General features: G+C 36.2%; 1 protein-coding gene across 1 annotated transcript; it reads left to right on the top strand.

Moving 5' to 3' along the window:
* Positions 1 to 8954: 8954 nt before the first annotated feature.
* On the top strand, positions 8955 to 12536 carry LOC143633537 (plant UBX domain-containing protein 10-like). The gene is made up of 4 exons (XM_077101820.1): positions 8955 to 9770; positions 10762 to 10932; positions 11021 to 11224; positions 12076 to 12536. The coding sequence occupies exons 1-4, from the start codon at positions 8970 to 8972 to the stop codon at positions 12304 to 12306; spliced, it is 1407 nt and encodes a 468-aa protein (XP_076957935.1). The 5' UTR covers positions 8955 to 8969; the 3' UTR covers positions 12307 to 12536.
* The last annotated feature ends 3444 nt before the right edge of the window (positions 12537 to 15980 follow it).

Genomic DNA, 15980 nt, shown 5'->3' with positions numbered 1-15980 from the left:
GGGTTAATGATAACTGATGTGCGACAAACTGAAACATATAACTTATTACCTAGATCGTTGATTGAATACGGGTTAATTGCGTGTTAACATGGCCGGCGATTAGGATGACGAACCAAGCCTAACCAGACGTCGATAATCTAATTAACCATGGGGCTTCGGTTTGCACTGGGTCTAGTGATGTGCAGATAGGAGGAATTGTATTATTATCAATCCGATGTTATATAATCAATTTAGGTCACGGCGGTTTATTAAATAAATCAATTCGCGTTATAAAGGATCTTGTTTCCAAATTTCCAGTGTCGGCTAGGCCGCATATAGCAAGGAGGATCAAAAACGTGATTTAATTCCAACTTTAGATCGACAATTGTGGCTCAAGTTAACTAAACGGGTACGGTTTATAGTTAAACGGGTATGGGTTAACGGTTTACGAGTTTGGGTGATGGGTTATAAAAGGAATATGTGGAAATTGAACTTTAGTCCCTGAAGAATTTATATGGAAACAACTAAGGATTAAAGTATACTTTTGAGTTAAAAACGTATATTTTCCATAGTTAATTATATATTAAATCAAATATAAATCGTATAAGATTTTCTCGATAAACGTGAAACTTTTTAGTGATAAATTTCCCGAATCATAAAACGAGTCAGGTTATGGATATAAGTTCATTCGTTTGGAAAACCCGAGTTATTACAGTCTCCCCTACTTTAGGGAATTTCGTCCCGAAATTAAGGAAAACCAAAACATCATCGTTTTGAAACCAGTTATAATCTTAACGAAAATTTCATAACATAGACCTTCCAATAACCGAAGCAACGCTTCAAATCGCAATCCGATAAGGGCACTTATATATAGGATGTACCAGCGGCGTATCCACCATGTCCTGTAACGTCCGTTAATTTCCGATAAAAGGTTTAACCTGGTAGTGTGGTGTGCACCTCCCGGGCTTGACCCGGCATTCTGTTGATGCATATTTTGTCCGTCTCGATCTTTATCAAGACTTTAATGTAATAGGTTAAAAGTATAGGGGTTATAATGTAAATATGGTAAACATGCCATTCGCTCAATTGTAAGTTACATTCGTTACCCCGTAACGAATGTAACATATTCGTCTAAATGTAAGCTCATTCGTTAACCATGTTTAACGAATGAGATAACGAATGAGAGCCATTCACTATCATTTAAAGTATTAACGAATTAGCGTGTTTATTCGTTAAGTTGTTATAACGAATGACTTATTCGTTAAGCTTAACTTAACAAATAAGAGTCATCGTCTATATAAACTCCTGCAATGTATTTCATTAAATGGTTCTGATTATTTCCATCTATCCTCTCATTACTCTGTCTGATTGTCATCTCAATACACACACTACACCTACTAACGTATATCTAGCCTAATCGTATAACGAATCAACATGAACATCGATGTAATCACAAGATCTAGATCCTTATATATTCTCACAAGTGGTATCAGAGCATGAGATGATCTGATCTTCGGTGTTAATTCGTTGATTAATCGTTTATTTTATCAAGTATTAGATTCATATTATGAAGAATTGATTGGAATTGAGGTTTAATTGATTCAAATTGAAACATAGACTTATACATCTCTGATAATTGAACTGTTCTAAGAGTATCAATTCGTTATTAAGGTATTAATTGACTGAGTAATGGAGGTTTGTGATTGAATTGAGGTTGAAATGAGGATTAATTGAGATATGGTTCTTCTGGACTGAGTTTGAATTGGTTTTGTGATTACTGAGTGTAATTGATAGGGTTGGTAATAGTTTGAGATTACGGACGAGTTTGGAATCGTTATGCGAGTTGATTGGTAGATAATTAGTGAATTTCAAACTAGTTTCAACTGAAATCTGGGGTTTGAAAAGTTTGAATATATGAGTTCTTATTCGCTACTGGTGAAGACTGATTCGTGGTGTTGGTTCGTGAATTTGCAACGGGTTTTGATCATTGGGTTCTTTTGACGGTTGTCGGGCAGTTTAACCGGATGGTTTTATGGTGATTTTCGGGGTTATTTTGTTTGTCTGAGTTTTTCTTGATATTGTTACCTAGATCCAAAGTTGGGAATTCTTAGTTTGAGATTATGGCTGAGAGCGAGAAACTTCAGATTGAGAAGTTTGATGGTAAAGACTTTGGTTGGTGGAAAATGCAAATAGAGGATTTGTTGGTTCAGAAAGATTTGGACATGGTATTGGGTGAAAGACCGGAGAAGATACAACCAAACGAGTGGGAAACTTTGGATAAGAAAGCCAAGGCAGTTATTAGATTATCGTTATCGAAGGATGTTGCGTTCAACATCTTGAAGGAAACCACAGCGCGTGGGACAATGAATGCTTTAATATGTACGAGAAGCCTTCGGCAGCTAATAAGGTTTTCCTGATTCGTGAATTGGTGAATACGAAGATGAAAGAAGGAAGTTTAGTTACAATACACATCAACAACTTTAACTCGATTTTGTCAAGACTTGGGTCAGTTGGTATAAAATTAGAGGATGAGGTTCAGGCTCTACTACTGTTATCATCTTTGCCAGATAGTTGGTCAGGAACTGTTACAGCGATTACTAGTTCTACCAGCGAGTTCACTTTTTATGGGATTCAGGATCTTATTCTAGGCGAATACGTCAGACGAAGAAATTCAGGTGAATCATCTGGTGATTTAATGCATGTTGGCAGAAGGAGGAAAAATAGCAGAGGTAGTGAGAGCAGGAACAGGAAAAGGAGTCAGTCTAGGACTCGGAAGGATGTGGTATGTTGGAACTGTAACAAGGCGGGACATTTTAGGAATCAGTGTCTGAATGAAAAGAATGGAAAGAAAGAAGTCAACACAGCGGAAGAATACTCAGAGGATGAGGCTTTAGTTCTTAGTTTTGAGGGTAATGTTGATTCCTGGGTCATGGATTCTGATGCTTCATTTCATGCTACCCACAGCAGTGAAGCATTGCAGAATTTGAAGGAATGTGATTTTGGTAAGGTTAGACTGGCGAACAATGATGTTCTTGATGTTACGGGCATGGGTGACATGAATTTAGTTACTTCAGTCGGTTCATGGACCTTGAAGGATGTCAGAGTGATTTCAAGCTTAAAGAAAAAGTTGATATCTGTTGGGCAGTTGGATGAACAGGGACATGAGGTTAAATTTGGGAACGGGCAGTGGAAAGTTTTAAGGGAAATCTTGTCATAGCTTGAGGAAGAAAGAGGGGTTTATTGTATATGATCAGTTTATCGTCTGAGGGAGTGACCGACGTTCAGAAGAAGACCAAAGTTCGGTTCATAGAGTCTAGTGGGCAGAAGAAGGTTTGTTTTGCAGGAGATAAACCCAGAGCCACAAGTCAGATTCAGGTTGAACGTGCTAAAAGAGGTTCAGAGAAACCAGTCAGGGGTTTTCGTGGCAGTCAGAGCACTGGCAATCGACCAGTTAAAGCTTTAGCCAGAGTTACCAGACATTGGGTTAAGAGAATCGGTTTTTCAGCGGTTAAAGTCTCTCTAGAAGATTATCTGCTTAATATGGAAAGTGTTGTTTATTCTCAAGGTATTCCAGGATTCGGCAGTTCGTGTAAGTGGGAGCCGGTATGGACAGAGAATGAGTCAGTGGTAGTGGTAGCCATGACTGATGTGTTGGAGCTCGGGGGAGCTTCAATTGGCCTTCAAGTTAACTGATGAGAAGGCAGATGCAACCAGGAAGACGAGGAAGATTACAAGAGGTACAAGTGATCATAGTGGAAGGCAATTTGAAGATTATCAAGCCTCCAAGTGGGAGATTGTTGGGTTGTTGAGGCTCGATTGTTTTGGGCCCGGTTCAAGAGAACTATGGAGCAGGAAATTAGAAGACCAAATGGGTTGGCCCGCTTTGTTTTAATTAAAGCCCATATTAGTTTTCTTGGTGAACTAGTAGAAAACCCTAATCTTGTATCTATATATATTTAGACTTGTACTTGTAATTCCTCATCACGAGTGAGGCAGAGGCAATAATATATAAAAGTATCCTGGTTGCAGCCCGTGGACGTAGGTCAGCCGACCGAACCACGTAAATCTCTTGTGTTCATTTTCGTTTATTATTTTTCTCTTGCAGATTATTGTGTTTGTGTGTGTTTTGCAATACCCGAATCCCTAACAATATGTGCCATAAACAATTATATATCCGATTTGAAACTCACAATTACAAATTCGAAACAGGCAGCCATGATTTTTGTTAGGTTTGCTGATTCAAAAAAGAAAAACAGTGATTTGAGAATTTTTTTGAAACTCCAAATAAAGCAGGACATGATCGGTGTCTTGATGAATTACCCCATCATTACCACAATCACATAGACACATACAAACTTAAACAAATAGAAAGCATTAACATTAAACTTTTGCATGTACATTAAGCAATGGGACTTGCACATTGCTTTGTGTTTATCGGTTTTAACTTTGAATATTGTAAAAAATAATTTATATTTGCTAACAATGAAAAAAATCGACTCTAATTGAACTTATAAGCTTCGATAAGTTCGGCTTAGCATTGACTCGGTTTGGGTTTAAATTGAGTATATAATCAATTGTTGTTATTAAAAAGGGGATATATGTAAATAGTTTTTTAATTAGTTCATTTAAGGGAAATAGTCATTTAATTAGAAAATTTTAATAAAAGGGAAGATATGTAATATATGTGGTTTAGGAAGGAGAAATATGTAATTGATTTTTAAAGAATGGATAGACATGTAATAAGGGAATTTAAAAAGGAGATATATGTAAATGCTCCATATTATTATTAGACCACCTCATGACATGAACATGAATGTAGTTATGCTAGATTTATGCTATATTATTTATAAAAACCAGTTAATAATAATCCCTTGACGATCAAATTCATTTTTTTTCATTATATCCCCCTTTTAACCCTGCATCACCTCCGTGGCTCCGCCACCCTCCAACCACCACCACCGACCATCACCGCCCTGCCACCCACCACCACCGACCATCACCGCCTGCCACACACCACCACCACAGCACGACCAACCATCATTGCCACCACCGCCAACACCCGCCGCCCCTTATTACCAAAACCACCACAACCTGTCATACCACATGCCACCACCAACTACCATTGCCTACCGACAACACCCACCACCTCCGTCGCCACCAACACCCACGAACCACCACCATCTACCACTACCGCCACCAACACCCATGGGCCACCACCACCTCCACTCACTACCGTTTTATTTTATTCATCCGTCTTTTCTGTCTTTCAAACAACGTAAAATTATGATTTGTTTCATTCTCACATGGTAACAAAAAAAGACAATGAGTTGGTAATGATCCGTTCCATCCATTTGTTAATTCAATTACCCCGTTCATTTCATTCTCACATCCATTTCATTATCCAATGTCTAACAGTTTATTTTACCCCCTACCGCCGCCACTCACCACCAACTGTTAGACCAGCGGGTGGCTCAGTAGAGAAGGGAAAATGAGGTGATATGGCACTATCTTCATTCGCGTGAGCGAAGGGAACCCCCCCCCCCCCCCTTCATATCATGTGTGGCTGAAAAGCGAATGAGCCCGGTCACGTGGGTCATTTGGCTTTTTATGTGGGGCCAGCAGCTTGAAACAGCTACATTTAAAAAATTCATTTTATTTTATATTTAAAAAAATCATTTCCAAACCAAAACAAACCACATCAATATACCAAAACACTCTCTATTTCTCTACTATTCTACACATTCTCTTCTATAAACTCAAGAAAACGGATCCCAACTATAACCCAATCATGGAGGTAATGCAAGGTTTGGTTTTAGCTTATGAAGAATGGGTCAAGTATAACGCATACCTCGTTTCACAAGGTGTTTCAAGTCAAACCCTTCAAATCGGAGAAGATTTTCAAGTCATGCATCGCAACCCAAGCATAACCCGCGAAGAAGAAAAAGTCGAAAAAGCGGGCCACTAAAGAAATCGTTGAACCACCGCTTAGAGAAGGGCCCTCATGTGGAATTCAGTCGAAGAAGTCGCTTTGGCAAAAGCTTGGATTAGCAAAAGCGAGAATGCATCTAAGAGTATTGTTTTTCATTCATTAATTTTTTTTAACGATCTCAATAGTTTTAATTTTTGGTTTTAAAATAGTCGTGTGTTTTAGTTTTATTTATACGTTATTAGATAACGAACAATTGGGACCGTGCTTCTGGGAGGTCGTCACGATCAAGTTTCATCAAAATTTACAAGTATCCACTTATTGATCACATGGTTCCCTAAACAGGAAGTGGAGGGAGATGGGTAGAAAGTGAGGATAATTTAACTCGATTTACCTCAACGCCAAGAATCATCCAAAAAGTGGTAATAGTGATGTTAATCTTTACAACTTGGCAAACAAACGATATCTTGTGAACATAAGCATGTTTTTCCCTACCCACAAGTTTCGGAAGTTGTTCGGGTTTATTCGAAGTGGCATTCGGTGCCAAACGAGGTAGAGTTGACGAAGCGGACAAAAATGTCCGAAAGTGAAGAGTTTAGCACAGGTGGTTCGGATGCTCATTGTAACCAAGATCTTAATATGGATTTTAGCAATGACGATCCGGTTGAACCGGAACGTCCAATTGGGATGAATAAGGCAAAGGAAAAGGGAACGTGATCGTCTGCAAACACAATTGACTATCTGAATTGGTGGTTATAAATGATGAGTTTACAAAGTTTTCTGAGTTGCAAATCGAGAAGATGAAAACGAAGAAAAAAATAAGTGAAGAAGCGGCTGAGATCGAACGGGAAGAAAATCATTTAAAGGAGGCCGGGCAAAAGGACAAGGACGAGTGGGAAGATTTCGATCTCTTGACGCGAGATCTTAGCCATCTTCACGGAGAAGAGCTCGAATTGGCGTTGGCATTGAAACGAAAAATCGACAAAAAAATATAACATAACTTTCTAGTTTTTTAGTTTTATTTTTAAGTTATTTATGTTTTACTTTTTACTAGGTTTTTTTTTTAGTTTTTTAGTTTATGATTTGTAATTTTTTATTTAAATTAATTTAATCTATTACGCTATTTTAATTTATGTGTTTTAATTTATTTTACAAATATTATAGTTTTAGGGATATATTTTATATATATAATTTGTATTAAATAAAAAAAATAGAAAATGGAGAATAAGAATATGATCTATACCCCTAGTTGAAGGTTGAGGAAAAATGAAAGAGCCAAAACTGACGTGAGACATAAATGACAAACGAGAAGAAATGGCTCAAATAAACTATACCCATTAGCCTGAAGTTTGAGCGTAGTGGGACAATAAATCTCCAACTTTGGGCGATTTTAGGCAGTAACCCCCACCGGCGATATGTGGGGCGATAGGGGGAGGAAATAGATTTGTCGCGCGATGATGTTGTTTGGAAATATTACTATTTTACTATTATATGTGATATATATATATATATATATATATATATATATATATATGAAGGTTAGAATAAAAAATTCATATTTCCTAAGAAGTGTAAGAAGTAATTCAGATTATTGGATTAAATAAAACACGCAGGGATAGGATGGTCTATATTGATTTTATTTATTTTAGGAATTAAGTTCATTATATATTATTTTCCTATTTTCAAGCTTGATTTAAATTAAAATCATTATTTATTTGGATCTCTATTTACGGATTTATGGTTCTATCTTTTGACTTCATTCCATTATTAAATTAAAGAAATTACACATATATTTAGACCCTCATCCCTTCAATTGCAAAGATTACTTTTATAATTAATCCATCAAAAGGGATTTCATCATGACGTCTATGGAACATTCTTTGACAAGGTTGTGAAACAATACTCACCTCCTTGGTTCATGTAAATATTAAAGGTATATTATAATTTTACGAGTTAGAATTTTTTTTATGAATATATTTTTTTGGTTTTTTATTTGTTGACAGTGTTGTTTTGATGATGGAGCGGATTCGGATTTTGAAGCATGGACTTATTCTTTTAGAACTTTTTTTATATTTTTATTTACTTCTTATTTAAGCGTAAATAGACAGATACAGACGGCTCCAAGAAATCCAAAGAAAGATGTTTCACCGCCGGAGAACATTGAAGACATGATCTGTTGCTCGGATCTTTGTGTTTTAGTTAATCTCTTTTGTAATCTGAATATATAGTTATTGTGTGTTTAATATTGGTGTGTTTTTGTTAATGAAAGTGTGTTTTTGTTCTTGGTGTTGTGTTTTAAATTTGGATTAAAATTTGGTGTTTTTTTAAATTTTGATTATTTTAATTTAAAACACACTGTTATATATCTTGTTATGTTTTTGGTGTTGTATTTTAAATTTGGATTAAAAATGATAATTATAGATTGATAATATTTTCATATATAATATAACACACTGGACGATTATGCCTCTGGAGTGTTATAAAGCAAGTATTAAAATAAAACACACAGCCTACAAGACACACTTTTCATCTAGACCATCAAATCACTAAATTTAACGTACCAGATTACTTCTTACACTTTTTAGACACATCCACTTCTTATTATAACTCTACCATATATATATGTGTGTGTGTGTGTGATGAGACAATATTAGACTACAACATTACTACACCTTAAAATGAAAATTACCTTTTTTCTGATGTAGCGTCACATATCGAAAATCTTCTATCTTGTAGCCCTTTTTGTACATATAACCTAAGATTTAAAAGTTGGAATCGAGCTTATGAGAATCTAAAAAAACAAATAACTACTCATATTTTGTCTTTTTGATAACACAACACGAAAAGGGCAGCTCCGTCATTTCATCCCGCTAATCAAAGCCCACGGATCCCATTAAATTACCATAACACCCTTATTCCATACAATGATTCTCACATTCACCTGCTCTTTCGATAAGACGAAAGAATCTCAAAACACGAACAAATTCATCCTTCATTTTCATCACACACCATTTCCAAACCCTAATTTCACCAATTCATCTTCTTCTACACTGATCGACCCAAAATGAGTGACGTGGCCGACAAACTGTCCTACTTTCAAGCAATCACAGGCGTAGAAGACGTCGATTTGTGCACTGAGATCCTCTCCGCCCATGGCTGGGACCTCGAATTAGCCATCCAAACCTTCACTTCCTCATCAAACCCCATCAATAATAATAATAATAATGATAACAATAATAATACTCCGGCCACCACTTCCTCTGTCGCCACCGTTGCCGATACAAGTGACGATGCAATCGAGAGAGTTGGCCGATTAGAAACAGTCAACAACGTTGAGCCAGGTTTATTGTGGAAGATCATTACTCTTCCGATTACGATCATTTCAGGTAGCCTAGGGTTAGTTTCCAGTGCGATTGGGCTAGGTTTTTGGATTGCCGGTGGTGTTTTATCCTATTCGTTAGGTGTGTTAGGGTTTGGTGGTTCCGGACGGAATGGCGAGTCGTCGTCGGCAGCTGCTTCCGAGGCCGTGAAGTTTATATCGATGTTTGAGAGGGAGTATGGGGATAGGCATCCGAATTTTGTTCCCGAGAGTTTTATGGATGCGTTGCAGCGGTCGAGGCGTGAGTTTAAGCTGATGTTTGTGTACTTGCACTTGCCGGACCATCCGGATACGCCGGTGTTTTGTGGAGAGAGTTTGTGTTCGGAGGTTTTATCGGGTTTTATTAATGAGAATTTTGTTGCTTGGGGTGGGAGTATCAGGACTACTGAAGGGTTTAAGATGAGTAATAGTTTGAAGGCTTCGAGGTTTCCTTTCTGTGCTGTGGTTATGGCGGCTACTAATCAGAGGATTGCTTTGCTACAGCAGGTTTGTTGTCTAGTTATGCGATTTAAGTTAACCTATTCATGGTACTACTAAAATGTATGGTTGTCAATTTGGTTATGTGCTTCTTGGGTGAGTTTGCAATATACATGGTCAACTTGACAAATGATGTCTGTATAGTGCAACTTAGTGAATGAACTACTTATTGATTAGTGGATCGTGAATGAAAAGAACCCTGTGTATTAAACGAACATGAGGATTGAGAGGATTAGATGCTAATGTATTAAGCGTGAGACCTTGAGTTTTTTGAATGAGATTTATTGTATGCATGTCTTAGGCATATTATATATGCTCAGAAGGGAGGTTTACCTGTTTGCAATATACTGTGGTTGAGGTTATGTTAATTGTTGAACTATTGATCTTTCTTAGGCCGGTTGTTGATTGACTAATGGAGTATAACATAACTTGTGTAAGTGTGTAACATTGTGTAGTTATAGGCTTTTGATGGTGACAATTGTTGCATTTTAAGAAGCTCACACCTAATTATAAGCAGAAACCAAATACGTATGTGTTGTTATCCACAAATTATTTAGCGTGTTGTACTTTGTATTTAATAAGAACTTCAAGAATTGGTATGCTCATTTCCGCGTAGAGAGGTGTTAGAATGAACTTTGCCATGTGGATAAGTGTGACTATGCATCGTATTTTTTCAAATTTAAATAGTGATTATCTACAAATCAACTTACTACAGCTTAACACTATATGATAGATTAGTTAAACCTTTTAAATACGACCTCTTACTAATCAATAGGAAACCATAAGTTTTACTAGAAAAGTGATTGCTTTGAAGTGTGTATCCAATATCTTTAAAGGTTTTGTCATGGAATAACCGCATGTTAAATTGAGGAAAAGTGGCTGCCCTCAGCTAATGCTCAAATATTTAGTGTCTTGGATTTCTTTTTTGTATCCATCACAAGTCTATGCTATTTTTTTTGTTTGTTTTATAGCTCTATCGTTAATTTATACTTTATCATAGGTTGAGGGGCCCAAATCGCCCGAAGAAATGCTTACGTTATTACAGAGAGTTCTAGAAGAAAGCTCAACAGTCCTTGTTGCTGCAAGACTTGAAGCCGAAGAGCGTTTAAACAACATCCGTTTGAGAGAAGAACAAGATGCTGCATATCAAGCTGCACTTGAAGCTGATCAAGTATATTTTAATCCAATCATTTATTTAATGCAATCATCTGTATTTTAAGTTTTTAACGTTATTATTACTTTTAACAATGACCCATCAGGCTCGGGAACGAGAGAGGAAGGAGGAAGAAGAAAGATTAGCAAGAGAAGCTGCTGAAGCTGAGAGGAAGCAGAAAGAAGAAGAAGAGGCCCGTGTGAAAGCAGCCCGTGAAGCTGCCGAGAGAGAAGCTGCATTGGCTAAATTGCGTGAGGAGAAAGGTTTGTCTTTGGGCCCAGAACCCGATAAAGGGCCTGATGTTACACAGGTATTCCATTTTCCCTCATCTAACTATCTTTTTTTAAAAGTGGGTTATTTTCAAAAGGCTTGATGGCAAATGTTTGATATCTTAAGTTTTGTGAACTCCAAGGCAAAAGTCTATAAGGGGTGATTGGGTTGGCAGGTTCAGCCTGACATGAACCCGAAAATATGACAAGATCCTGAACAGATACAGACACTGAAAATCGTGTCAGACATATGAAACTACATGCTGCATGAATACTCGCGAGTTGATATGAACTTGACTCGTTTAACTCGTATGTTTCTATTTTTAAGTTTTATGAATTCTTTATTCAATTATGACATGTTTTCGCATATTAATATTTAACAGGTTCAACCCGACACGAATCTGAAAATCTGACCAGAATGGAACATGAAACGAACCTGAAAATCGTGTCCTATGTACGAATCTGGACGCGACATAATCACTTGCGAGTTGACATGAACTCAACCCATTTAACCTGAATTTTTTTACTTATATTTTTTGTTTTTCGCATATCTTTAAAATTATAGTTCTACAACAAAAAACAAGTGTTTATGACGCAAATACGTTTTGTTGTAACATCTTATGTAACATAACCCATTTAGCTACATGGGTTCGTGGGCTTGACTAAAAAATGGCCTGAACCCGTCTTATCTTAAACCCAAACCCACAAATTTCATTTTAGGTTTATGTCATGTAGCAACTAACCCGTTATTGAAAACAAAAAATTGAACCGTTTGCCTTCAAGACTGTAAAAGTTAACTCATTTTTGAAAAAATGTTTTTTATTTTACATGATTAAGATTTCATAGAATGACTTGATGTATGTAAGGTAACTTTGTTATGGGATGAACTCAGGTAATGGTGAGATTACCAAATGGGGATCGCAAGGGTCGGAGGTTTAATTGCACTGCTACAATACAGTCTCTATATGACTTTGTTGATTTTTCAAGCTCCTTAGAAATTGGAAATTACACTCTTGCCACCAACTTCCCTCGTGTTCTATATGGTCCCGACAAACTATCTTTAACTCTTAAAGAGACCGGGCTACACCCTCAGGTCAGTCTTTTTGTTGAATTGAATTCATGAGACTTTGAGTAATCCTTTCTACTGCAAGACCACTTCTGTTTCATTCATATGTCTAGTTATAATTGACACCAAATTGAAAGTTTGCTGGCATTCTTTTGACAGTTTTTATGGTTAGGTGACTTGTTTGGAACCTTTTTATAAACTTCTACATATTATCTGCGTATTTCTTTTCAATATATCTGCAAGAGCTTCTCTATGTGGTCATGCTTGTGCTTCTTATCGTCTGGGATAAAAAATCTTCTTGTAATAAGAGATAACCGATGCCATTAGCGCTTACCTGCATTAATAATGAATAAATCTCATATTTTTTAAAAAAATATTGTTTATAAATAATTATAAAATTTAATGTTAAAAAATGGGTAATTTTGAATATTGAAATTAGAAAAAAGGGTAAAATGGTCATTTCTTTAATTGTTTTAATCGGATGAGTAAATTTGATATTTGAATGGGTTTTAAGGGGATTTGTGATATTTTAAATTTGGGTTGGGTTATATATGATAGTTCAGAAGTCTGTAAGGATACACATCAAATTTTCTCAATAAATTAATATGTTGTATTTATATATATGTAACAAATAAAAATATGAGTTTTTTAGAACTTGAATTTATTAAAAATTTGGAGTTATAAGAATTGTACTAGTCTTTGATATTCCAAGCCAGATTATTGGAATGAGTTGAGATTTGAGTCTTGGATGATGACATTCTTAATGAGTAGTCTGAAACCATCTAAGATCATAACCTAAAATCTTAAACGTGTAACATTTAACCATATAAGATGATAAGCTACATCCCAATATATATATTTTTTTTTCTTAACCAAAGATTTTTGTTTATGTTTGTTAATTAAATAAACCAACAAAAACGAACATTTCACCTAATGGTTCACGAATGATCCAACGAATGATTCACTAATATTTGGTTTGTTTAGGAGATGGTGTGTCGTGCTTGGTTTTAGTTTGCATGATCTTACACCCGTGTGTTGTTGTTGAAGCCCCCTCCTCAATTCATCATGTAATATTGCTGCTTGGTGTTGAATATTGTGTCACCTGATGCTGACTGGACGCTAATTATACGTTCGTTGAAGCCCCTATTGAAGCCACTGAGCCTGTTGTGGTTCAGGTGTATGGGGCTTCAACGGATTTTCTTTTTCTTTTTTATTTAATATTCTTTTTCTAAATTTTTAACTAATTAATAAATTAAAGATAATTTTTCTAATAAAAGATAAAAGATATATACCAGTTTAAAAAAAACAACCTAAATTTATATCTTATAAAAAATTAAAAACCCAAATTTTAACAATTCCAATTATCATAAACATAATATATATAAAAAAAATGAAAAGAAAAATAAAGCTTAAAAAAGCCCACAATGCACAAGCCCATCAGTTTTCACATTTGAATTATATAATAGTAGGGTTGTCCAGACGCTCGAACTCGCTCGGAAATTACTCGGAAAATGCTACCTCGTTTTTCGCTCAATTGTAAACGAGCCGCTCTGCTCGGTTCGGTTCGGCTCGAATATTATTAATTTATTTTATATATAATTATATATGAACAAATATATAAATATATAGACAACACACATAAAGTATAAGTATACAATTTTTTAAACCCTTTTAAATCTTATCTATTCCGTCAATTTTTTAGTTTTATTAGTTTGATTCAAGTTTTCAGAATACTAAAAGTTTGTTTCTATATTCATTATATCTCACTTCAAACTTCTTTGTTCTAAAAATTTACAACCTATTATACGTTTCTACTAATTTGTTTACAAAACATATTATTTACAACATTTAAACTTGTTTCTTATTGAATTTTTTAGACTGAAAAAGAAATGAATAATACTCGATATCGCTCGATATTCGATCGAAAAATGCTCGATTCGATTTTGGCTTGTTTCGTTTTTCGCTCGGTTCGAAGTTTAGCCGTTCGGTATAGTTCGGTTGTAAACGACCAAGCAACGAGCAAGCCTTCGCTCAGTTCGGCTCGGCTCGGCTCGTGAACAGCCCTATACAAGACCCTAACAAAAATCTGTTGTCCTCTTCCTTTTCAGCCACCTCCAAAGTGGCTGGCGAACACATCTCCTTCAACTGCATGACAAAATATTTTTATTTTTTTTTAATTTCCAACGGTCACATGGACCAAAGACCAAAACATTCAATCATCCAACGGCTAGAACAAGGTGTGGACTGGCTCACGGGACCTTCATTGCGCCCCCATCGCTGAAGCCTATTGTGGTGTTCGCGGTCTACATGGCAGCACGCACGGGATAGCGCCCCCGTTTGCTGCCCACAACGAGTAGTCTTATATGATTATATCATGTAATAGTGTGAATCTGTCTTATCATTATGTATTTACTCATGTTCCAAAGTTCATTGTTGTCCCTTAACATGTGATTTCATTGCTATCACCCTAGCTTTCTCTGTCTCTGCCTTTCTTTCCTAGTCCTGAGTTTTTCTTCTTGACTATTGCTTGGGATTGGGTTTGAAACTATTCAATACTAAATATCTACTCGTGGAGGGAGGGGAGGCAATAGATTCATCTTAGGCGGTAAGCAAAGGAACTGTAGGGCTTAAGACAACGAGTGAGCCTCGGATATTTCTTCAATAGCTCTAGGGGAGGTGAGAAGAGAGCCGATAGCTATTAAAGAAAGGACTTAACAATTCATGGCATGAATTAGAGTTGAAGGAAGAAAGACATGAAATGCTAGAAAGATGGAATCTATGAATGAGCTTTTTCGTCTAAGCCTAGAACTAGGCAAGAGCAAGGAATGGACTTTAAGTGAGTGAAGGAAGGAGGGGACAAAGGTTAATTCTATAAGGCAAGAAAGCAAGATAAAGAAGGAGCAATGTAGAATAACTAAGCATGACAAGGAGAGGATACCTAGACTTTCAAAGACAGTAGCAATGACAAGGAGACTAATCCCAATATTCTTTTAGTGCTGTATCTTCCAAAACCAAGTCGTGTACCGTCCGGTTTGCAACCCCTACTGCATCTGCCTTTATGCTATTTACTAGATTTCGTACGTTCGGATATAGCACATCCCCTTTCGTTTTTACTATATGAAATCCACACTTTGACACCTGAGATTCCGTAACGAGTAGATACTTCCGCAGGAGCATAATCTATTTTCTGGTTAAATACATTACTAGATGTTTTTCCATAATTTTCGCATTCAGTTCTAGCTATTTCTGCACCTTCTAATCGACCTGAACAACGTATACGGATCCCCTCCGCCCCTTTTTTCATTACTAATCGAATATCCTTCACTATTTGACTAAAAATGGAGTGAAATGATCTTGTTTTGTTCCTCGGTTGAAAGCAGATATCTTGAGCAATCGGAGAAGCACTTTGATAAACAGATTTGATCTTGACCGACTCAATTAATTTAAGATGTAACAAACTTTATAAAAACATGCTATCGTGTTTTCGATATAATATAGATAACTTTGACTAACATCAAGTCCTCCACAATTTTATCACTATATGCAAGTTTAAATAACCTTGTTAAAAAAGTTAATATAGCCCGGCTAAAAAAGTTATCAAAACCTGGAATTCCACTTCGGCTATGAGGGAGTCCGAGTAAAAATTTAGCAAGACTTGGTTGCTAACCGTAGCCTTAACTAAAATAATCCGATTTTTTAAGATGAGACGCACAAACTTTATATAGCTAGTT

This window comes from Bidens hawaiensis, unplaced genomic scaffold (genome assembly GCF_021521415.1).
Source record: "Bidens hawaiensis isolate Kalapana, Puna unplaced genomic scaffold, B.hawaiensis_p1.1 tig00006781_1, whole genome shotgun sequence".
In the NCBI taxonomy this organism is placed as follows: Eukaryota; Viridiplantae; Streptophyta; class Magnoliopsida; order Asterales; family Asteraceae; genus Bidens; species Bidens hawaiensis.
The sequence above is the reverse complement of the archived record's forward strand: the minus strand, read 5'-3'. Positions and strand labels throughout refer to the sequence as shown.